The sequence below is a fragment of the Scyliorhinus torazame genome, chromosome 3, assembly GCF_047496885.1.
Source record: "Scyliorhinus torazame isolate Kashiwa2021f chromosome 3, sScyTor2.1, whole genome shotgun sequence".
Lineage (NCBI taxonomy): Eukaryota > Metazoa > Chordata > Chondrichthyes > Carcharhiniformes > Scyliorhinidae > Scyliorhinus > Scyliorhinus torazame.
This window is the reverse complement of record NC_092709.1, coordinates 64445000-64468458: the sequence shown is the minus strand read 5'-3', so window position 1 is coordinate 64468458 and position 23459 is coordinate 64445000. Positions and strand designations below refer to the sequence as shown.

General features: G+C 45.0%; 1 protein-coding gene across 2 annotated transcripts in view; it reads right to left on the bottom strand.

Annotated features, from left to right (window-relative positions):
• The window catches only part of gtf2e2 (general transcription factor IIE, polypeptide 2, beta), a 74342-nt gene extending 51472 nt beyond the window's left edge, over positions 1 to 22870 (bottom strand). Inside the window, exons 1-2 of one of the 2 annotated variants that reach the window (XM_072495747.1) lie at positions 22732 to 22870; positions 11508 to 11669 (exon numbers count right to left, since the gene is read on the bottom strand). In XM_072495747.1, the coding sequence (XP_072351848.1) occupies positions 11508 to 11667 (160 nt within the window). In that variant the 5' untranslated portion in view covers positions 11668 to 11669; positions 22732 to 22870. The other variant, XM_072495744.1, reaches the window with a different exon arrangement.
• Between the last annotated feature and the right edge of the window lie 589 nt (positions 22871 to 23459).

Genomic DNA, 23459 nt, shown 5'->3' with positions numbered 1-23459 from the left:
GAGCACCCAGAGGAAACCCACGCAGACACGGGGAGAACGTGCAGGCACCGCACAGACAGTGACCAAGCGGGGAATCGAACATGGGACTCTGGCGCTGTGAAGCCACAGTGCTACCCACTTATGCTACCGTGCTGCCTTAACCATCTTCTTTTGTGTTAGATATGACTCCCAACCAGCAGAGTTTCACCCCGATTCCCACTGACTGTAAATTTTGTGACACTACACACAATCAAATGCTGACTTGACGTCAACCACAGTCGCTCTCACCTCACCTCGTTTAGCTCTTTTGTCCATGTTTGAACCAACTTTACTGATGATCGAGGGTTGACAGATGGGATGGTAATTGGCTGGGTTGAATAGGTCCTGCTTTTTGTGTACAGGACATAGCTATGCAATTGTCCACATTGCTGGGTAATGCCAATGTTGTAGCTGTATTCGAACAGCTTGGCTAGGGGCACAGCAAGTTATGGAGCATAAGTCTTCAGCACTATTGCCGGAATATTGTCAGGATCCATAGCCGTTGCACTATCCAGTGCTTTCAACCATTCCTTAATATCACGTGGAATTAATCAAATTGGTTGAAGCGGATATCTATGATGCTAGGGACCTCTGGAGGAGGCTGAGATTAGTCATCACTCAATATTTCTAGTTGAAGGTTGCTGCAAATAAGAACATAAGAACTAGGAGCAGGAGTAGGCCACCTGGCCCCTCGAGCCTGCTCCGTCATTCAATGAGATCATGGCTGATCTTTTGTGGACTCAACTCCACTTTCCGGCCCGAACATCATAACCCTTAATCCCTTTATTCTTCAAAAAAATATCTATCTTTATCTTAAAAACATTTAATGAAGGAGCCTCTACTGCTTCACTGGGCAAGGGATTCCACAGATTCACAACCCTTTGGGTGAAGATGTTCCTCCTAAACTCAGTCCTAAATCTACTTCCCCTTATTTTGAGGCTATGCCCCCTAGTTCTGCTTTCAACCGCCAGTGGAAACTACCTGCCCGCATCTATCCTATCTATTCCCTTCATAATTTTATATGTTTCTATAAGATCCCCCCTCATCCTTCTAAATTCCAATGAGTACAGTCCCAGTCTACTCAACCTCTCCTCATAATCCAACCCCTTCAGCTCTGGGATTAACCTAGTGAATCTCCTCTGCACACCCTCCAGCGCTAATACGTCCTTTCTCAGGTAAGGAGACCAAAACTGAACACAATACTCCAGGTGTGGCCTCACTAACATCTTATACAATTGCAGCATAACCTCCGTAGTCTTAAACTCCATCCCTCTAGCAATGAAGGACAAAATTCCATTTGCCTTCTTAATCACCTGTTGCACCTGTAAACCAACTTTTTGCGACTCATGCACGAGCACACCCAGGTCGCTCTGCACAGCAGCATGTTTTAATATTTTATCATTTAAATAATAATCCCTTTTGCTGTTATTCCTACCAAAATGGATAACCTCACATTTGTCAACATTGTATTCCATCTGCCAGACCCTAGCCCATTCACTTAGCCTATCCAAATCCCTCTGCAGACTTCCAGTATCCTCTGCACTTTTTGCTTTACCTCTTATCTTAGTGTCGTCTGCAAACTTGGACACATTGCCCTTGGTCCCCAACTCCAAATCATCTATGTAAATTGTGAACAATTGTGGGCCCGACACTGATCCCTGAGGGACACCACTAGCTACTGATTGCCAACCAGAGAAACACCCATTAATCCCCACTCTTTGCTTTCTATTAATTAACCAATCCTCTATCCATGCTACTACTTTACCCTTAATGCCATGCATATTTATCTTATGCATCAACCTTTTGTGTGGCACCTTGTCAAAGGCTTTCTGGAAATCCAGATATACCACATCCATTGGCTCCCCGTTATCTACCGCACTGGTAATGTCCGCAAAAAATTCCACTAAATGTGCCAGCCTTATCTTTTGCACTGTTATGGTGGACTTGCCCTTCATTGACGATGGGGATATTTGTTGTTTAATTGTCCACCACCATTCAAAACTGGGTGTGGCAGGACTGCCGAGCTTAGGATGGCAGATTTCCTCCCCTAAAGGACATTATTGAACCAGATGGGTTCTTGCAACAATTGGCAATGGTTTCATGGTCACTATTACCAATTTGCTCATTCCAGATTTATTAACTCAACTTAAATTCCACCAGCTGTTGTGGGATTCAAACCCATAAGCCTCGGGCATTAACCTGGGCCTCTGGGTTCCTGGCCGGTGACATGAATCACCGCCTTCCCCCTTCAACAAGCTCAATTTGAACTTGAGAAGGTATGAGGGGAGATAGTAGGGAAACTAGAGAACTATGAGCGTTCAAGGTTAGATTGATGGGAGCCTGAACTAAAATTAGTTCTGGTGGGCTAGGAGAAGGGAGGGAAGTAGGAAAGGCAACTAAAAATGATGGTCTCAATCTTCATGACAAAAATGTCCATGAGCTTTGCAGACTTGGTGGAGGTAAGGAAGGAGGAGGCAGAGATGGGTTTCAGGCTGGTTGAAGTGGAGACTAGAATTCAAGAGTTATTTTTGATTTTCATGATGATCCACCACCATCTTCCCAAAGGCAAGGTAGGGATGGGCAATAAATGCTGGCCTAGTCAATAATGCTGTTAATCATTCTGTTAATCAATTTTTAAAAATACTGTGGCTACAAGAGCAGTCAGAGGCTTGGATTTCTGCAGTGGGTAATTCACCTCTCACTCCCCAAAACCTGTCCACCATCTACAAGTTGCAAGTCTGGAGTATCATGGAATATTCTCCAGCTGCCTGGATGAGTGTAACTCCAACAACACTCAAAAAGCTCAGCATCATCCAGGACAAAGCAGCCTGCTTGATTGGTACTCCACCCACCACCAGTAATGAACAGTAGTAGCAATGCATACTATATACATGATGCATTGCAGCAACTTACCAAGTCTCTTTCAACAGCACCTTCCAAACGCATAATCCACCTAGAGGGACAAGGGCAGCAGATGTGTTGGAACACCGTCACCTACAAAGTTCCCTTCCAAGCCATACATCATCCTGACTTGGAACTATATTACTGTCACTGGATCAAATTCCTGAAACTGCCTCCCTAACAGCACTATAGGCTACCTATATCTGATGGGGTGAGTCTGTTCAAGAAGGTGGTTCACCACACCTTCTCAAGGGCAATTAGCAATCTGCAACAAATGTTGTTCTTGTCAGTGATGTTCACATCCCATGAAAATGATTTAAAATGAGGCTTTTAACAAAACATACAGGTGCTAGGATGTATGGAGACCCAGGGCACAATTGCCAGGAAGTAAAGTCAATAAATCACGTTAGAAGGTAGGTAGAGCATAAGTGTCCAATTTTGGGGACCAGGTTTTATAAGGAATGGAAATACCTAGTGAATGTGCAGAGAAGATTTACAGGAATGACATCAAGAATGAGGAAATTCAGTTACATGGAGAAACTATAGTTTGGGAGAAACTGTTAGGATGGTTGCTAATCAGAGTGGCACAGTGATTAGCACTACTGCCTCATAGCGGCAGGGACCTGGGTTCGATTCCAACCACAGGTGACTATCTGTGTGGAGTTTGCACATTCTCCTTGTGCCTGCGTGGGTTTCCTCTGGGTGCTCCAGTTTCCTTACACAGTCCAAAGATGTGAAGGTTAGGTGGATTGGTCATGCTAAATTGCCCCTTAGGGTGGGGTTGCAGGAATAGGGCAGGGGATTGGACCTACGTAGGGTGGTCTTTTGAAGGTCAGTGCAGACTTGATGGGCCGAATGGCCTCCTTCTGCACTGTAGGGATTCTATGATTCAGAAAGTCAGATTTGTTAGAATTGAAGGTTGAGATTTTGTTTTACTCAGCAAATTGCTACACGCGAGTGGCAATGTTGGAATGCATTTCCAGGAATGGTAGAGATGCAGATTCAATAATAATGGTTCTATACTTGGTACAGTACCTTCTAAAATGCTTTGCCACAACATTTCTAAGCTTCTTTAGATCAAGTCCAGGCCACTCACACGATGCAGATCTGATTTAAAACAATGTGGAGTCACTGCAATGGAGCATTTCCAAAGAGGGCCACATGTGGTATGACGTAGAGTGGTATTCCAACAACACAATATAAGGGGAGGGCCGAACATTACATATAGCAAAGTAGAGCGACTGCAGCGCATCATGGGTGAGGTCCAGGACTGAAACAAAGCTGAAAATGTTGGAAATACTCAGCAGGTCTGACAGCAACCGAGAAAAGAGAAACAGAATATAATTTCAGGCTAATGACAGTTTGTCAGGAGTTTGACACATTCTGATTATTTCAAAATTTCCAGCATCCACAGTGATTTGAACCGGATATAAAGCAGTGGTCAAACTAATGGAAAAAGGTATTGAAATATTGATGTCAAGATGACGCAACAAGGACGCTAGCAGTTTGAGGGACTGAAACTCATGTTTAATTTATCAACACTCTAACTTCAACAGTGTTGTTGATTAAGAGGGCAATTAAACAAAATATACAAGAGGCGCTATTAAAAACTAAAGCAGTAACATCAAATAAGTAAATAGACCTAATATATTGAACTGCATAGAAAAAACTGTTTCAACATTAAAAATGATTCAGTTAGCACTAAAGAGGGGGAGATCCTGTGGCTGTGTGAATAGCACCCCTACTTCTGAGCTAGAAGTTCTGGATTCAACTCCCACTCTGGGAATTGTTGGCCACTGAAAGTGTTCACGAAGAAGTTCAAACAAATTGATAATCAGCCTGCTATTTCTTCTAACACTTTCCCAACTCCTCGTAACACTTCTTCAAAAAAAAAAAATGTATGAAGACACAGAACAAACAATTTAGTATTTCTTTCTCAGCAGTGCTACGATCAAGCGTAGCGCTTTTTGGCCTTTGGCTAAGATGAGCATGGGATCAGGTGTAATGCCTGGATCTGGTATGTCTCTCTTGTGGGGACCATGAATTGGATTCAATTTGAATTGGTTTTTGGAGCAGGCAATGAGCTGGATTAGGGGTTCGCACCTGTCCACACTCAGCTCTGGCTTTGTACCTCTGATAAAGTAATTTAAAAAAAACAGCAAGTGTGTATTTGTGAACAATGAGACTGACTTGGATAACCACTCCTGTAGGACACTGCCTTCAGTCCTTGAGCTACAGTGAGAGTTAGAGACACACTGACGCATGAGAGCAGGGGGAAGGAATAACTGAAAGGTTTACCCCAAAACACAATACAAAGTGAAAAAAGAAACATGTAACTGACAGTCAGTAAGGGGAGCCTAGTATAACTGGGGAAATAGCAGATTCTAGTCCTGCCCAAAGGCACAATTATTTTTCTTTAAATTCATTTGTGGAATGTGATTGACAGTTTAAGGGGGGGGGGGATGAAGTGTCAATCAAGTGGGCTACTTGTCCTGGAAGGTGTTGAGGTTCGAGTATTGTTGGAGTTGCATTCGGCCAGGCAAATGGAGGGTATTCCATAATCATCTCGGTCCTGGGAAATCACTGCAGGAGATCCTCAGGGTACTGTGCTAGGTCCAAACATCATCAGCTGCTTCCTTCTTTCCATTATAAGATCAGGAGTGGGGATGTTCGCTGATGATTATACAAAGTCAGTCTAATTCATGACCCCTTAGATACTAAAGCAACCTGCATCCACATGCAGCAAGACCTTGGACGGCATTCAGGCTTGGGCTGATAAGTGGCAGGTAACATTTGCACCATATAAGCGCGAGGCAATGACCATTTCCAACAACAAACTCCAGGCATTACCATCGCTGAATCCCCAACTGTCATAATCCTGGAGGTTACCATAGAGCTATAGAATCTCTGCAGTGCAGAAGGAGGCCATTCGGCCCATCGTAGTCTGCACCGACCCTTCAAATGAGAATTCTATCCATGCCCACTCCTCCTATCCCCGTAACTCCATAACTAAGCTGCATATCCTCGGAAACTAAGGACAATTTAGCACAGCCAATCTATCTAAACTGTACATATATGGACTGTGGGAGGAAACCGGAGCACCCAGAGGAAACCCACGCAGACATGGGGAGAACATGCAAACTCCACAGACAATGACCCCAAGCTGGAATCGAACCCGGGTCCCTGGCACTGAGGCAGCAGTGCTAACCATTGTGCCACCGTGCCACCCTAGGTACCATTGACCAGAAACTGAACTGGTGCAGCCACATAACTACAAGAGCAGCGCAAAGGCTGGGAACTTTGCAGAAAGCAATCCACCTCCCAATTCCTAAGGCCTGACCAGCACCTATAAAGCACAAGTCAGGATTACAATGGAATACTCTCCACTGGCCTGGATGAGCACAGCTCCAACAACTCAAGAAGTTCATTACCATCCAGGACAAAGCAGCTGGCTTAATTGAACCCCTTCCACCACCTTAAAACATTTACTCCCTTCACCACCAACACACAGTAGCAGCATTGTGTACCAGCTACAAGATGCACTGCAGCAACTCATCAAAGCTAATGGGAATGTACTTATATACTCTGCTTAGTTTTTATCCTTCCTGCCAATATGGACAATTTCACATTTGCCCACATTATATTCCATTTGCCAGATCTTTTGCCCACTCACTTAACCTATCTATGCCCCTTTGTTACTTCCTGATGCCCACTTCACAACTTAATTTTCTTTGTATCATCAGCAAATTTAGCAACCATACCTTTGGTCCATTAATCAAAATTTTTCATATAATTGCAAAAAGTTGATGTCCCTGCACTGATCCCTGTGGCACACCACTCATTGCATCTTGCCAACCAAAAAGTGACCCATCTGTGCCTACTGTTTCCTGTAAGCTAGCCAATCTTCTATTAATGCCAATATATTACTTTTATCTTCTACAATAAGCTTTGGGCTGGCACCTCATCAAATGTATATCCACTGGTTGCTCTTTATCCACAACACATGTTACTTCTTCAAAGAATGCTCAATAAATCGGTTAAACATAATTTCCCTCTCACAACCACGTTGACTGCCTGATGGCCTTAGAAGTTCTCCAAGTGCTCTACTATAACAGCTTCGGCCATTAAAATCCACCATGATTATTGCCACACCTTTTTGATAAGCCCCCATTATTAATGCCATTATACTCCATCCTACTGTATGGGTACTTTTAGTGGGCCTATTCAGCACTCCAAAAAGTGACTTCTTGCCTTTATCATTTCCAATCTCTAACCAAACAACTTCTCCTGGTTTTCTGAACCTAGATTATCCCACTTTATTATGCTAATACCACCACTAATTAACAGTCACCCCCAAACTTTTCCTAACTTCATAATGTCACGTATCTTTCAAAATTCATGTTCCAATGCACATCATCCTGCAGCCATGTCTCTGCAATGACTATCAGATCATACTTATTTATTTCTAACTGCACCGTTCATCTGTTTGGTTTAAAATGTCATGCAGTCAGATACAGAGCTTTCAGTTTTGTCCTCGTTATTCTTTTAATCTCCAGCCTTATCTGCTGATTTACTCTTAGATTTCATAGAAATTACAGTGCAGAAGTAGGCCATTCAGCCCATCGAGTCTGCACCGGCTCTTGGAAAGAGCACCCTACCGAAGCCCACACCTCCACCCTATCCCCATAACCCAGTAACCCCACCCAACACTAAGGGCAATTTTGGACACGAAGGATAATTTAACATGGCCAATCCACCTAACCGGCACATCTTTGGACTGTGGGAGGAAACCGGAGTATCTGGAGGAAACCCACGCACACACGGGGAGGACATGCAGACTCCGCACAGACAGTGACCCAAGCCGGGAATCGAACCTGGGACCTGGGAGCTGTGAAGCAATTGTGCTATCCACTATGCTACCGTGCTTTGTACTTTCTATCCCTTCCTGTCACGGTCTATTTATCATTTCCCATATTAGTACCCTTCTCTCTACTCTTTGATTTACCACATCTTCCCAAAATGGATCCCTTGCCCCCACTATATAGTTTAAAATCCTCGCTATGTCCCTTGTTATGCAGCTTGCTAGAACACTGGTCCCAGCACAGTTCAGGTGTAAACTATTCCAATGGTACAGCCCCCTTTCCCCAGTGCTGATGCCAGTGCCACACAAACTGGGAACCACTTCTCCCATACCAGTCTTCGAATCACACATTCATCTCTCTAATCTTTTGCACTATGCCAATTTGCACATGGTTCAAGTTATTAATCCTGAGATTGCCACCTTTGAGGTTCTGCTTCTTAATTTAGTGTCTAGCTTCTCATACAGAACTTTTTTTCCTGCCTATGTCTTTGGTACCTACACAGACCACAATGACTAGATGCTCTCCCTCCTACTACAAGTTCCTCTCCAGCCCTGAACAGACGTTCCAAACTTTGGCAAGTTAACACAGCCTTCTATGCTCTCACTCTCTGCTGCAGAGAACAGTGTCAATTCCCTTCACTGTATTGTCCCTTACTACTACAACATTCCTTTTTGCTCCCTCCACTTGAATGGCTTCCTGTACTGTGGTGCCATGTCCAGTCAAGGCATCCACCCTGCAGCCCCCATTTTCATCCAAACAGAAAGAACCTCCAATCTGTCAGACAATTGCAAAGGCTGACACTCCTGCCTTCTGGATTGCCTCACCTGCCTCAGTCGCAATCACACCCTTCTGTCCCTGACCAGTGACTTTTCAGAATCACAGAATAACAGTGCAAAAGAGACCCTTTGGCCAATTGAGTCTGCACCGATGCATGAAAAACATCTGACCTGCCTATCTAATCCTATTTGTAGCACGTGGCCCATAGCCTTGAATGTTATGACATGCCAAGTGCTGATCCAGATACCTCCCAGGCAGTTTTTCATCAAATCACCACTAAACCTTCTGCTCCTGACCTTGAACTCATGTCCCCTCGTAACTGATCCTTCAACCTATAGGGAACAGCTGCTGCCTATCCATGCCCCTCAATTTTGTACACCTCAATCAGGTCACCCTGTTTCAAAGGGGTGTGACCACCTCCAGAGACAAAGTGTCCAGGTAACTTTGCTCCTACCTGACAATATTGCTGTGTCTGCAGCTCCGCCTCCAGCTCGATAAACTCTTGAGCTGAAGCTCCTTAAGCCACAAATACTTAATGTCGATGTGTTTACCTGGATCACACTGGCATCCAGGAGCCCCCATATGCTGCAGCCATGACACATCACCTGTCCTGCTAACTTTATTGTTTTAATTAACTAGTTAATTAGCTTCTTTTTATATATTTTATTATCCTTACCCCTGTTCATACTTCAAACTTTAGGAATAGAATAGACCTTAGCCACTTACCAGATATTCATCAACAGTTAGCTTCTCTTCCCCCCCCCTACAGCTTCTTCCCCCCCTATACAAGAGTAAGAACTAATTCCTACAGGGTGAAAAAGTTAGAAAAAACAAAGGAGCATCTCCTTCCTCTCTTTACACAGTCCACTGAATCGCCGAACTCCCAGCATCTATAAGTTACACTGAGATGCCTATATTTATATACTCTGAATCTGAAGAGTTAGCACAGCCCAAGCACTGAAAATGACTTTTTAAAATGAACTTTCACAATTCGTTCTCATTAAAATCGCTTGCTGCTCTCGCTCCTTCGAGAGCACCTTCCAAATCTGCAACCTTTACAGAGGAACAGAGGCTGCCTCATGAAACCCTGGCTGGAATCTGTACTGGCTGCAAAAGCACTCAAGTCAAAGCATAAACTGCTGTTGATATGGACTTTGATTACCCACTCCAAGTCTATGAATATGTAACAAACATCCAGACACAGGTGAACAACTTTGCAGCATGACCAAGGACAGACAAAATAAGCCATCAGACTCCTTAATGAGCTGATGGCTGGTCAGACAAAGGGAGTTTCAGAGGACAATGGGTCTTGATTGAACCACCATCATAAACAGGAGTATCCTGTATTTCCATTAACCAGTGGGGTCTGACAAGGACAATGACTAGTCATGGGTGTATACATATGACTCAATCCACACTTCCCAGTTTAAGAAATCAGCATTGAACAGATCTGGAGAGAGAAGCTGGGAGTTGCCCAGGCACAACCATCACAAGAAAAAAGGGCCCTGGGTTTCAAACCCAGAGAAGACAGCAACATAGAGTGATCGTAGCTTGCCAGCCTCCATTACTAAGTGTGGGTAATCTGAAGTTCAGCTGTGAGTCGGAGTCATATTTTCTTGAGTAATAGAATTGTGAATAAAATTGCATTAAACTGTGAACCTCTTTTGTCCTTTGTTCATATCACAAATAAAGACACCTGGGTAAAACTTTTGAGTAAGTAAATTGGTCGAACGTATCAGAGGTTTTAAAGGTACAACATATTCCTTCACTGTTACTGGGTCAAAATCCTGGAACTCCCTTTCTAACAACATATGAACTGCAGCATTTCAAGAAGGCAGCACATCATCAACTTCTCAAGGGAAATTAGGGATGGGCAATAAATGCTGGCATGGCCAGAGACATCCACATACCATGAATCAATAACAAAAAAAAACCCAAAATCATACTCCTGACTTGCACCCAGAGATGGCATTGGGAGTCAGGAAGTGAGTTACAGCATTAATGTGGTTCATCCAGTTAATTTTGTGGTCAATAGTAACTGTCCTTCAGGTACTTACCAACTTTAGAAAGTCAATGGCTAAATCAGCCTTCACCACTTATTCAGTGAGTGCATTCCATTCCATTGTCCCATGCTGTGTAAAAACGTTTTCCCCTCATGTCACTATTGCTTCTTTCACCAATTATCTTAAATCTCTCCCTTGACAAGGGATTCAGCAATGACAATATGTCATGGAATCGTGGTTAGATATTCTCTTTTTGGAAATGGTCTTTAATTGTGATTTGTGTGGCACAAATTTCAATTGCCACATCTCAGCCGAAGTCTCAGTCCAGGTCCTCCTGCACATAAGTACAGACTGCTTCATTACCTGAGGAGTTGCAAATGGAACTGGTGCAATCATGGACAAACATCTGCATATTTGACCTTATATTGGAAGGATACCTAGCATACATTCTGTGCCTCTTGCTAATTAATCTCAGTGCTTCTTTCAAGTGGTGTTCAACAAGTATTACTTGTTAATCAGCTGAGCGAAGGCAGTAGGTGGTCACTAGCAAGAGGTTTCCTTATCCATTTTAAACCTAATGGCTTGAGACTTTATGGAGTCTGGAGGGAACGTTGGGGTTTCCCAGGCTCCCTCATAACTGTATACTACTGTGCTTCCACACCACTGTGCTGCCACCTCTGGTGGTTCCGTCTTGACGAAGGGATAAGACATATACCTCTATAACCATCCCTGGGTAGTTTCCGAATAATAAAATAGAGTACTGTACCTGCATAATTACTGCAAAAACAAGCAGTGAAATATATGAACTTCATTTTTGGCATTGCTATTCAGTATTTAGCCATTTTATATGTCTTAAAGCCCTTTTCACTAAACACTTCAATGATGCTTTTTACCAACCTATCACGCTTTTCAAAATAAATATGTATTTGCACATAATGCAATTTACCTGAATTTTGTTTTGAGGAACTTCCCTGGTCTGGTTTTAGCTTCTTCTTTTTGGAACTAGAGGAACCTGAAGAGGTAGCGACTTTTCGTTTTTCTATAGCAGGAGTAGAAAGGGCACGCTTCTTAAACAGTTCGGTTTCTCTCAACAATGCTGGATCCATATCTATAATAGAAAGAACGGAGGAGAGTTTATTTTAATATTTGTTTCTACACAACCTTAAAGTAAACATTTCAGTTTAAAGAACACCAAAATCTTAATGTTAGTTTTGATAGCAAGCTTGTCAAGTGAGAAACAACAAGATGTGGTTCAGTTCAATTCCCAGTTTGTGCCAAATTATATCTCAGTCACAGTTTCTCAGGGAAAGGTAATGACTAGCATTCCCATAGCTAATGTATAGCCAACAAATCCATGCTGTGAAGTGTCACCGAGATATTCCTTGCACTTCAATCTTTGCTAGTCGACTAACAGCCCCCATCTCTCATGAATAATAAAAATGAATAACTTAGGCAAGGCACCAGGTGACCAGAATAAATGCCACTGCGGATCCATGTTTTAGGGTAGATGAGTAAAACTGGCAGAGAGAAAAAGACGCACACAGCTTCATACACGCTGAAAATACCAAGCTCTACCTCAGCATCATCAGTTGACTCCTCTACTGTTGTTAAATTATCAGGCTGCTGGTCAAATATCCAGTACTGGATGAGCAGAAATTTTCTCTAATTAACTATCGGGATGACTGAAGGCATCTTGGGTCCCCATTCCAAACTACTTTCCCTAGCTACTGACTGCATCCCTCTTCTGGCCAACTGCCCAAGACAAAATCAGGCCTCACAACTTGATACCACCTTGGCTGAGATATGTTTCCCACACATCAGTGCTGAGGTCTCCTATTTCCACCTCTGTAACATTGTTAAGCTTCTCCTAAGCCTCATCTCATCTCATGCTGAAACCCACACTCATGCCTTTTTTAGCCTAGCCTTATGTTCCACCATTCTCCTGGCTTGGCTCCCACGTAATAAATTTGGTCATCCAAAACTCTGCAGCCCATGTCTTTACTAACTGATCTCTACCGACCCCGAGTCAAGCAACATCCTTAAAATTCTGATCCTCGTTTTCAAATCCCTCTATACCCTCACCCCTCTCTATCTGTGAAATCTCCAATCCGAGAAATCCCGCACCTTGAGCTGCCACAATTTAAATTGCCCCATCATTAGTAGCTGTGCCTTCAACTGCCTAGGTCCTAGGACTCCTCTCCGAAACTCCTCTCCTTCATTCTTTAAGATGATCTTCAAAAACTACCCCTTTGATCAAAATTTAGACATTTAATCCAATATGAACCACATGTGGTTCAGCATGCAGTTTCCTTTTATAAAACCCTGTGAAGTGAAGAAGTTGGGCTTGAGCTAAAAGACACGCAAGCTTCGAAGATGGGAGGTGGTGGTGGTTTGTAATTGTGTTCCGTTTTAAACAAGATTGTGTTCAGTCTTGGGCGAGAGAGTGGGCTGGAGGGATGGTTGGAGGGCCCTTTGTTTAGTAGGTAGTGGATACGTAGGGGGGGGGGGGGGGGGCTGAAGGTAGCATTACCCTTTGAGGGACTGGGTTTGGTTTTAATTGAGCGTGTCTGTTCTGCTTTATGCTTATGTTAATGGATTCTGGAGAGCTGATGTTTACTTACTGGGGAATGTGATCCTGTAAATAGTTTTTTTTCTTTGTGGGGAGAGGGGTCCGAACAATAAGGCGATAGCCTGATCGGCGCCAGGGGCGGGGGTTATCAGGGTCAGTATGGATCAGCTGACTCTCGGAAGCGTGGTGGGGGGGGGTGAGTTAGTGTTGAGTTGGTGTTTGATTTGGGAGCGGCGCAAGCTTCAGGTGGAGTTTGAATTGTTGACCACAGGGAAAGCGGTAGAACAGCTGAGGAAGGCTAAGGGGGCGGTGTATGAGTATGGGGAGAAGGCGAGCAGGATGCTGGCGCACCAGCTTAGGAAGAGAGAGGCAGCTAGGGAGATTGGGGGGAGTAAAGAATAAGGTCTTAGACCCAGGGGGTGTGAATGAAGTTTTTAAGGAATTCTACAGCAAATTATATGAGTCGGAACCCCCGGTGGGTGCGGAAGGGAGGAGGCAATTTCTGGACCAGTTGAGGTTCCCGAGGGTGGAGGAGGGCCTGGTGGAGGGGCTGAGGGCCCCAATTGAGATAGAAGAAATTATTAAGGGGCTAGAGGGCATGCAGTCGGGCAAAGCTCTGGGACCTTCAATGAGGCGAGAGAGAAGGGAATCCTCCCCCCTACAATGTCGCAGGCCTCGATCTCACTCATTCTTAAACGGGAGAAGGACACTGATCAGTGTGGGTCTTACAGGCCAATCTCGTTACTAAATGTGGATGCCAAGCTATTGGCTAAGATCTTGGTCACAAGGATAGAAGATTGTGTCCCTGGGGTGATAGGGGAAGACCAGACTGGATTCGTTAAGGGCAGGCAACTTAATGCAAATGTGCAGAGGCTTTTAAATATTGTTATGATGCCCTCGGAAAGAGAGGAAGCAGAGGTTGTGGCAGCAATGAATGCATAGAAAGCTTTCGATTGGGTGGAGTGGGAGTACCTGTGGGAGGCGCTAGTTAGGTTTGGGTTTGGTGAGGGCTTTATCTGGTGGGTGCGATTGCTGTACCAGGTGCCTGTGGCAAGCGTGCGTACGAACCGGCTTAGGTCGGGGTATTTTAAACTGCACCGGGGAACGAGGCAAGGGTGTCCCCTCTCCCCGGTATTATTTGCTCTAGCCATTGAGCCACTGGCCATGGCGTTGAGAGCTTCAAGGAACTGGCAGGGGGCTGGTCCGGGGGGGGGGGGGGGGAAAAGAGAAAGAGAGAGAGAGAGAGAGAGAGAGAGAGAGAGAGAGAGCGCATCGGGTCTCGCTCTACGCGGAATATCCCCTCCTGTATATTTCGGACCCACTGGAGGGGATGGGGGAGGTCATGCGGATCTTGAGGGAATTTGGCAGTTTTTCGGGGTATAAATTGAACGTGGGGAAGAGCGAGTTGCTTGTGATCCAGGCTAAAGGACAGGAGAAGAGACTGAGTGAGCTGCCGCTGAGGAGGATAGAGAAGAGCTTTCATTACCTGGGAATACAGTGACCTGGAAGTGGGATTCGTTGCAGAAGCTTAATCTGACCCGGCTGGTGGACAAATGGAAGGGGACTTTAAAAGATGGGACATGCTCCCGCTGTCACTGGCGGGGAGGGTACAGACCATGAAAATGACAGTCCTCACCAGGTTTCTATTTGTATTCCAGTGCCTCCCCATCTTCATCCCCAAGGCCTTTTTCAAGCGGGTGAATAAGATCATCTCGGGATTTGTGTGGGCGAATAAGACCCCGCGAGTAAAGAATGCGCTGCTGGAACGCAGTCAGGGGGAGGGTGGGCTGGCGCTGCTGAATTTTTGCAACTACTATTGGGCGGCCAACATAGCCATGATCAGGAAGTGGGTACTGGGGGAGGGGTCAGCATGGGAGTGGTTGGAGGCGGCATCATGTAAAGGCACCAGTTTAGGAGCGCTGGTAATGACATCTCTGCCATTCTAGTCGGCCCGTTCCTCCACAAGTCAGGTGGTGGCGGCGGCACTGAAGATCTGGGGACAGTGGAGGAGACACAAGAGGGTGGAAGGAGCGTTGGTCTGGACCCAGATATGTAATAACCACAGGTTCCTACCAGGCAGGTTGGATGGCGGGTTTCAGAGCCGGCAGAGGGTGAGTATCAAAAGGATGGGTGACCCGTTTATAGATGGGAGCTTTCCCAGCCTGCAGGCGCTGGAGAACACATTTAAACTGCCGACAGGGAACGGCTTTAGGTATCTACAAGTGCGGGCCTTCCTGAGGAAACAGGTGGTGGCCTTCCCGCTGCTGCCACCACGGGGGATACAAGATAGAGTGGTTTCCGGTACCTGGGTGGGGGAGGGGAAGGCGTTGGATATCTACCAGGAGCTGCTGGAGGCGGAGGAAACCCCGGTGGAGGAGCTTAATGGCAAATGGGAGGAGGAGTTAGGAGGAGAGTTAGAGCCAGGTCTGTGGGCGGAAGCCCTAAGTCGGGTCAATTCCTCATCATGTGCCAGGCTCAGTTTAATCCAGTTTAAGGTGGTCCACCAGTCACACATGACGGCAGCGAGGATGAGCAAGTTTTTAGGGGTAGAAGACAGATGTGCGAGGTGTGCGGGAAGCCCAGCAAACCATGTCCATATATTTTGGGCATGCCCGAAGCTTGGAGGGTTCTGGCAGGGGTTTGCCAAGGCAATGTGCAAGGTGCTGGGTACGCGGGTGGTGCCGAGTCCAGAGGTGGCGATCTTTGGTGTGTCAGAAGACCCGGGAGTTCAGGGAGTGAAAGAGGCCGACGTTCTGGCCTTTGCCTCCCAGGTAGCCCGGAGACGGATCCTTTTTCCCTGGTAGCCCGGAGACGGATCCTTTTAATATGGATGGACTCGGACTCGAAGTGGCAATGCGTGGTGGGATCTGGTTCTATTAGGGGAAAAGGGAGGTGACAAGGTGGCGCAGTGCTTAGCACTGCTGTCTCACAGCGCCGAGGACCTGGGTTCGATCCCGGCTCACTGTCTGAGTGGAGTTTGCACATTCTCCCAGTGTCTGCGTGGATCTTACCTCCAAAACCCAAAGATGTACAGGGTAGGTAGATTGGCCACACAGAATTGCTGCTTAATTGGAAATTTTAAAAAAAGCAGGGAAAAGGGTCTTTTTCTTCCAGATATCTCGGCAGCAATGCAACAGAAGCATAGAGACTTCAATGAAATTAGAAAATGAATTACATCCTGCTTTATCCTGCGACACAGAGGGTGGTATCTGACAACCCCATAAAGATATTCAACAATCTGGCTAAGGCCTTGGCTTTTGTGAACTCCATGGAAAGCAATATCCTGAGGTAACAGTTTGCAGGTCACATTGAATGTTAAGAATACTTAAGAATCTCAGGGACTTCCATTTATCTTGAATGGAAACATTCTTCAATGTGCTGCTTCTAGCTAAGAGGGGTACAGTGTCAGTGGTATGGACGTGCAGTTGCGTGACAGGTACCTGTCTTCTTATCCATACGTTTATGATGGTAATCTATGATTTATGGTCTCCTTACTTTAATCATGATAAATGTGAGTAGTGCCACTGCCGGAAGGTTGGCGAGTGGTTTAATTCTTCGAGGGTGGGGTCAAAATGCAGGAGTTGCATTTGGATTCCATTTTTATTCTCAGACATATATTTTCTCCTCTTTTCTGAGGAGTATCCTGTGTGTAATGAAGGAAAGACTGTAGGGATAGCCCTCCAGCTCCTCACATGTGCTGAGGAATGTCCCCTTAGAATCAATGTCATTGCAAATGTTATGTATTTTTTTTGTCTTGGGGTTAAAGAATTGTTAACTGGATCCTGCAACGGTACAGGCAGGTATCTTGTCTGAGAATAAGATGCTATATTATGTATATGGTGCCTCCAGTCGTATGCTATGACTGGAGATGGGGGGAGTATGTTTTGTTGCATGTCTGAAAGTGTCGTCAAAATCTTATCCTATATTTTCTCTGGCCGATTGAGCAATGGCGGCAGCTATATTAAAAATTTGTTCCTGGGCAGTACATCATCCTATAAAGAGAAAAAAGATCTTGTCCTTCTTTAAACAAGGAGAAAGTTGACAAAGTTCTGTTGCAAGCAACTCATTTAGATGACAAGGCGCACGCAGTTAAGGTACCCTAACTGGGACTGGCTGGGGCAGGTGTCGTGGCGTAACAGTACCAATTAACAAAAATGTGCCTTTCGAAGTAGAGAATTGTGTTAAAAACAAAGGGGGGTAGATATGAGATTGTCAAGGGATTTTTATATAGGGAACATGTCTCGATTATGAATGTGCATGGTCCACCACCAAATGATTCCCCGATCTTTTTACTAAAGCCTTCGTGGATTTTGCTGATTTGGCATCAGCTAATTCCTTTATAGGTGGTACTTCATTATCACCTTTATCCACGGAAAAACTCCAAGTAATGAGGACCCACCCCCCTCACGTAACGAGAACCCCAACCCCACCCCCCCCTCCCCCTACCCAACAGGCAAGGGCACTAGCATCAGTTTGTGAGGAGGTGGAGTACTGGGATGTATGGAGAACACTATATCATAAGGATATGGTGTTAACTTTTTTCTGCTCATCAATGTCATTCTAGAATTGACTATTTCTTCATGCCAAGCGCAATCATGCACTTGGTGGCCTCCCCAGCTCTTAAATCGGCAGTATAGTGATCGCTCACTCCCTCCCTCCCCCCCCACACCTGGCGATCTAGGGCATTAGGGATTTGAAGCGTCTTTGCTCAGGGATAATTTATTTGTACGTAGGAAAACGGAATTTGATTTCTTCTACTCAGTCAATTCCCTCTGATGTAAACACCACTATCCCGTGGGAAACCTGTAAGGCTTATGCCAGGGGTTTAGTCATTTCATATAAGGCCAACAAAAGGTGTAAATGTTGAACTAGCAGTGCCAGTTGAAAATAAAATTAGCCGAAGCAGAGAGGACCATGGCAGGAATCTTAACCACTCATTGAAATAAATTAACGCAACTCATGCAGCGTTAGACTCCTTGCTGACTCATGGGCTGAGAGGACTTTAAAGTTTGCGAAACAAAGTTATGCAAGTTTGGAAACAGAGTAGATAAATAGCCTTTGTGAAGAGGAAGGCTGACCCCAAGACTATTCCCTCCGGGCAAGGCTACAACAGAGGATATCAACACAGCACTTTAGGTTTTTTTTAATGCCAATTAATATAAAACAGAGCAGCCTGGGGATGCATTGACACTATGGAGCATTTCTTCTCGTAAACGCCCGGCAATTTCCGAGGCCCAAAGGTTGGTGGTCTTGAATGCTCCTATTTCTGAAGGGAAATGGCCCTTGAAGGAGCTTCAAGCTGGCAAGGCCCCAGGCCTGAACTGAGAACATTTTGTTCCTTAAACGGTCAACAGTAACAAAGATTTAAAAATCAACTATGTAACATTCCATATATCACACTAACCATTAAAAAACAAGGAAAACATCACTGTTCCATATTTGTACCAATACAAAGCGACATCATCGCACTGTCACAAAAAAACACAAACACACAGGATCACCCCTCGCAGGTTCCTCGACAGAAACGGAGCGTAGAACAGGTGGTATCATGTCCAGAACTTGGTCATAGAAATTATCTGCCCAAATGTGTGATTTGTTCCACGTATCAGTGTCATTCTCTGTCCAGGAACAGCAGCTGTGCAGGTCCCCCACACAGCCCAATCTCACTGGAACCAAATGTGAATTTTACAAAGGAATTAAAGGCTTGCTAATGGACTGGTGATTGGCATGTATAGTCACTCATGTAAAACAGGTCTGCTGCCACAGACACTCAGGGAAGCGAATATTTCCTTAATACTGAAGGCAGGCAAGAATCATGCAGAATGTGCATGCTCGCTCTAGGGTATTTTCGCTCCTGAACGCAAATTCAAAATTATCTGAAGCAGGGTTTTTGAAACTGCGGGCCGAAACCGGTGGGTGGGTCACAGGAGGGTTCCCGATCGCGTGAGAAACGGCAAACGCCCACGACCTGCTTTCAACTTGAGAATTTCACCCGTGACAGGCCTTTTAAAACAAACGATGGAGTCTTCCTGCCTGAAGCGGCGGCAAAGAGGTCATGCGCCCAGCACGTACACTGATATCACCTGCCCTATACATCTGTACTTCGGGCGTGAAATCACATAGGAGAGATTCCTCCATTTCGTAGCTGCCAGCAAGCAAGCAACAGGACTGTGAAGAACAGAAGATGGATCATCTTGTAATAAGAGGGTCAAAGGCACAAACAGGCCAGGATCTCACAACTGAATCTGCTGAGAGAGCTGCTCAGGAGAATCCACTGCAGGACAAAGCAGTGCTGGTGTGAGCTGTATAGGGCTTCTGGTGAACAACCCATTCAGGGGTTGTACCAGGGCTTCTGGTGAACAACCCATTAAGGAGAAACTGAAATTGGGAACAAAGCAGTATAAAGATGATTTCTTGAGGTATGGCTTTGTTAATTGTGCCAACACAAACAGGATGCAAAAACCATGTATGTTATATGCAGAGAAATACTGGCAAATTTAAGTTTAAAACCCTCAAAACTTCATCGGCATTTGAAGACTTAATAATGGCGAGTTCCCTTGTAGCTCAGATGCTCCATCCTAGGCAACATCCTGGTGAATCTCCTCTGTACCATCGCCAATACAATCACCTCCTTTCTATAGTGAGGTGAAGTTCCATTATCATATTTGTATATCTTTTGAAGCCTTTCCAGTACCTGTATATTCGGTTCACAAGCTGGTGGCCAAAGCCATATTCCATCTGGGGGGCTAACCAAGTTTTGATACAAGTTTAGCAGAGAATTGAAAAATAAAGTTATTCCTCGGAGGAATAAACAGTGCTTAGTTTACTTTTATGACCTTACTGACCTGCATCAGAACTTTTAGCGATTTATGTATTTGTACTTAAAAGATCATTTTGCTCCTCTACTCCAATTAAATTATTTTCCAATGGATAGGTGACCCCTAAAACCTAACTAAATTAATATCTCACTTATCCAAGCAGAAATTTGTTTGCCAATTATAAATTCATTCTGCAAATTTATTAATGTTTTACTGTAAGATATGGCTGTTCTCCTCAGCATTGACTCAGTGTTGACTATCTCTACCAATTCTGTGTCATCCACAAATTTGTTAATTGTATTGTTGGTTCTCAAGCCTAAAAATTGTTCATATCATCAATTAGAGTAGATCAAGCCTCCATTTCCCATCTTCTACCAATCAGATTGGCTACTCCATACTCCTACTCTCTGTCTTGCAACCAGTTAACCATTCTGCTACTGGTTGCGTGACCCTGCACAATCTGGCCTTATTTATTAGTCCATTATATGCTAATTTATTGAAGGCTCTTTAAAAATCTAGACATGTGACAGCTATTGCATGATCCTCGTCTACACTGTTATCCCTCGAAATAATTCAAATAGAGTGGTTAATAATATTAATCTTTATTGTCGCAAGTTGGAAAAAGCCCCTAGTTGCCACATTCCGGCACCTATTCGGGTACACAGAGGGAGAATTCAGAATGTCCAAATTACCTAACAGCATGTCTTTCGGGACTTGTGGGAGGAAACCGGATCACCCGGAGGAAACCCACGCAGGCACGGGGAGAACGTGCAGACTCCGCACAGACAGTGACCCAAGCCGGGACTCGAACCTGCGGCCCTGGCGCTGTGAAGCCATAGTGCTAACCACTATGCTACCATGCTGCACGGTCAAGCAAATATTTCTCAGAAATCCAGATGGTATTGAATGACAGAGCAGGCTCAATAGGGTGTATGGTCTTCTCTTGCTCCTACTTACGTACTTATATTTGACAAAATTTCACACTGCATATAGTTAGTCCATATTTAAAATAAAACTATTAAGCAGGCCAAATATAAAAGCCTTTGGCAGTTAAACAAAGAATTGTGTTCTCAATCACTACCTTCAGTTCACAAACTCAAAAAAAATCAAATATCTAACAGTAAAAAAACCATGATAAAGATACCTTAAACTTGCACGACAAAAAATGAGCCAGATGCACCAAAGTTTTACACCTTCCCACACAGTCACAGGTGCAATACCTGTCCCTTTACCTCTTCCCCATCTAAGGCCCTCCGGAACACTCCTTCCAGGAGAAGCAGCAATTCAACTGCAATTCTTTCAATTTAGTCTACTGCATTTACTGCTCACATTGGGTGACTAAATGCAGATCAGGTGACCACTTGGCAGACCACCTTTGTTCAATCCACAAGCAGGACACCAATCTTCTTGTCACTTGCTGTTCCAATTCATCATCTCATGCTCACATTTCTGTCATTGGCCTATTACAATGAAGCCCACGCAAACAGAAGGAACTGCACCTCATCTTCCAATTAGGCACTCTACAGCCTTCTGAACTTAACACGGAGTTCAGACTATAAACTCTGTCCTCCATTTCAATATATCCCACCCCACCCCTTGTTTTTGGAGAGTGCTGCTACCAGGTCTTTACCTAATACCAGGTACTATTAACACTATTAACTGGGACCGTACTCATTGGAGTTTAGAAGGATGCGGGGGGATCTTATTGAGACATATAAAATTATGAAGGGAATAGATAGGATAGATGCGGACAGGTTGTTTCCACTGGTCGGGGAAAGCAGAACTAGGGGCATAGCCTCAAAATAAGGGGAGGTAGATTTAGGACGGAGTGCAGGGGGAACTTCTTCACCCAAAGGGTTGTGAATCTCTGGAATTCCTTGCCCAGTGAAGCAGTTGAGGCTCCTTCTTTAAACATTTTTAAGAAAAAGATAGATGCCTTTCTAAAGAATAAAGGGATTTGGGGATATGGTGTACGGGCCGGAGAGTGGAGCTGAGTCCACAAAGATCAGCCATGATCTCATTAAATGGCGGAGCAGGCTCGAGGGGCCAGGTGGCCTACTCCTGTTCTTATCAGTCTTAATCTTTAATTATCATTTCGACTCCCTTTGTCTTGTCCATGAATATCTGTCAAGTCTCTCCTGAACTCCCATCCAAATTCCAGCAACCTCAGTATTTTGCTTTTATTGAACTAAAGTGTTGTGGTCTTTTCTCTTACTCCATTCCTAAATATTAGGAGTCAAAATAAAATCCACAACACCAGTAAAGCATGAAGCTATGAGAATTTAGGTGCCTATACGCTGCTGCAAGATGAATTTCTCACCTTACGTGACCCATCATATACTGGTTTAATTTATGATCACATAACCAAGTAGCACGGTGCCATTCTTTACACAAAGTGTGCAAAAGGTTATCTGCGTTCTTTCTTCACGTGTCTTCCTATTTGGTTGAAAAAGGCCAGAGTGCAGCTCCACATTGCGAGTCACAACAATCAGACTGACTGACTAACTACATCCCTCTCGCAACCATTCCCCCAGTGCCTCGCTCAAGCGCTTTCCGCCACTGAAAGCTCACCTCATCGTTTCTGCCCTATTCCCATTTAATTCCGTGTAAACCACGATCCCAGGCCTGTGATGCCTTGGACAGCACTGAGCCAGTGCCAGTGCCAGCCGCCCGCCTTGAGGGGGGAGGTCATTAAAACTCCGGATGCAACAATGGGGAGCCCAATGAACACTGCAGACCTGGCCTCGAGCAAGATAAAGCGACTGGAAACTTGTAGCCTGTACCTGGACACCGAAAGCCTGGGACTCCGTCTCCGGGGCAACCCTCTGATCACCGATCACGTCGACCAATTGCCGCTCGCTGTTGATTGCTTACGTCTTGGTGACTGCGCCACGCCCACCCGCCCGGGCAGGTCAGTCCTTCTGCGCCTGCGCGCCTGTTTTGTTTTGCACTGCGCGCGTGCGTCGTTCACTTTAACCGGCTGCTGAAGGGATTGTGGAGACAGCTCCTCCTGCCGGCCAGGGGGCTGGGAGGAGCGGTCTTTCAGACCGGACTAAGGCCACACGGACTCGAAACGTTAACTTTGTTTCTCCACAAATGCTGGCGGATCTGCTGCGTTTATCCGGCGTTTTCTGTTTTTATTTCCAATTTCGGGCATTTTGACACAATGAAGGAAGGACAATGTGGTTCCAGGTCAGGTCAGGATGGTGAGTGACTTGGAGGAGAACTTCCAGGTGATGATGTTCCTATGTACCTGCTGCCCTTGTCCTTCTAGATTGTAATGATCGTGGATTCAAAGGTGCTGCCTCAGGGACCTTGGTGAGTTCCTGCAGTCTCCCTTGCAGATGGTACACAAGACTGCCACTGTTCATTGATGGTGGAGGGAGTGAATGTGGAACGGGTGGCAGTCAAGTAGGCTACTTTGTCCTGGGTGGTGTTGAGCTTCTTGAGTATTGTTGGAGCTGCACTCATCGAAGCAAGTGAGTATTCCATCACACTCTTGACATGTGCC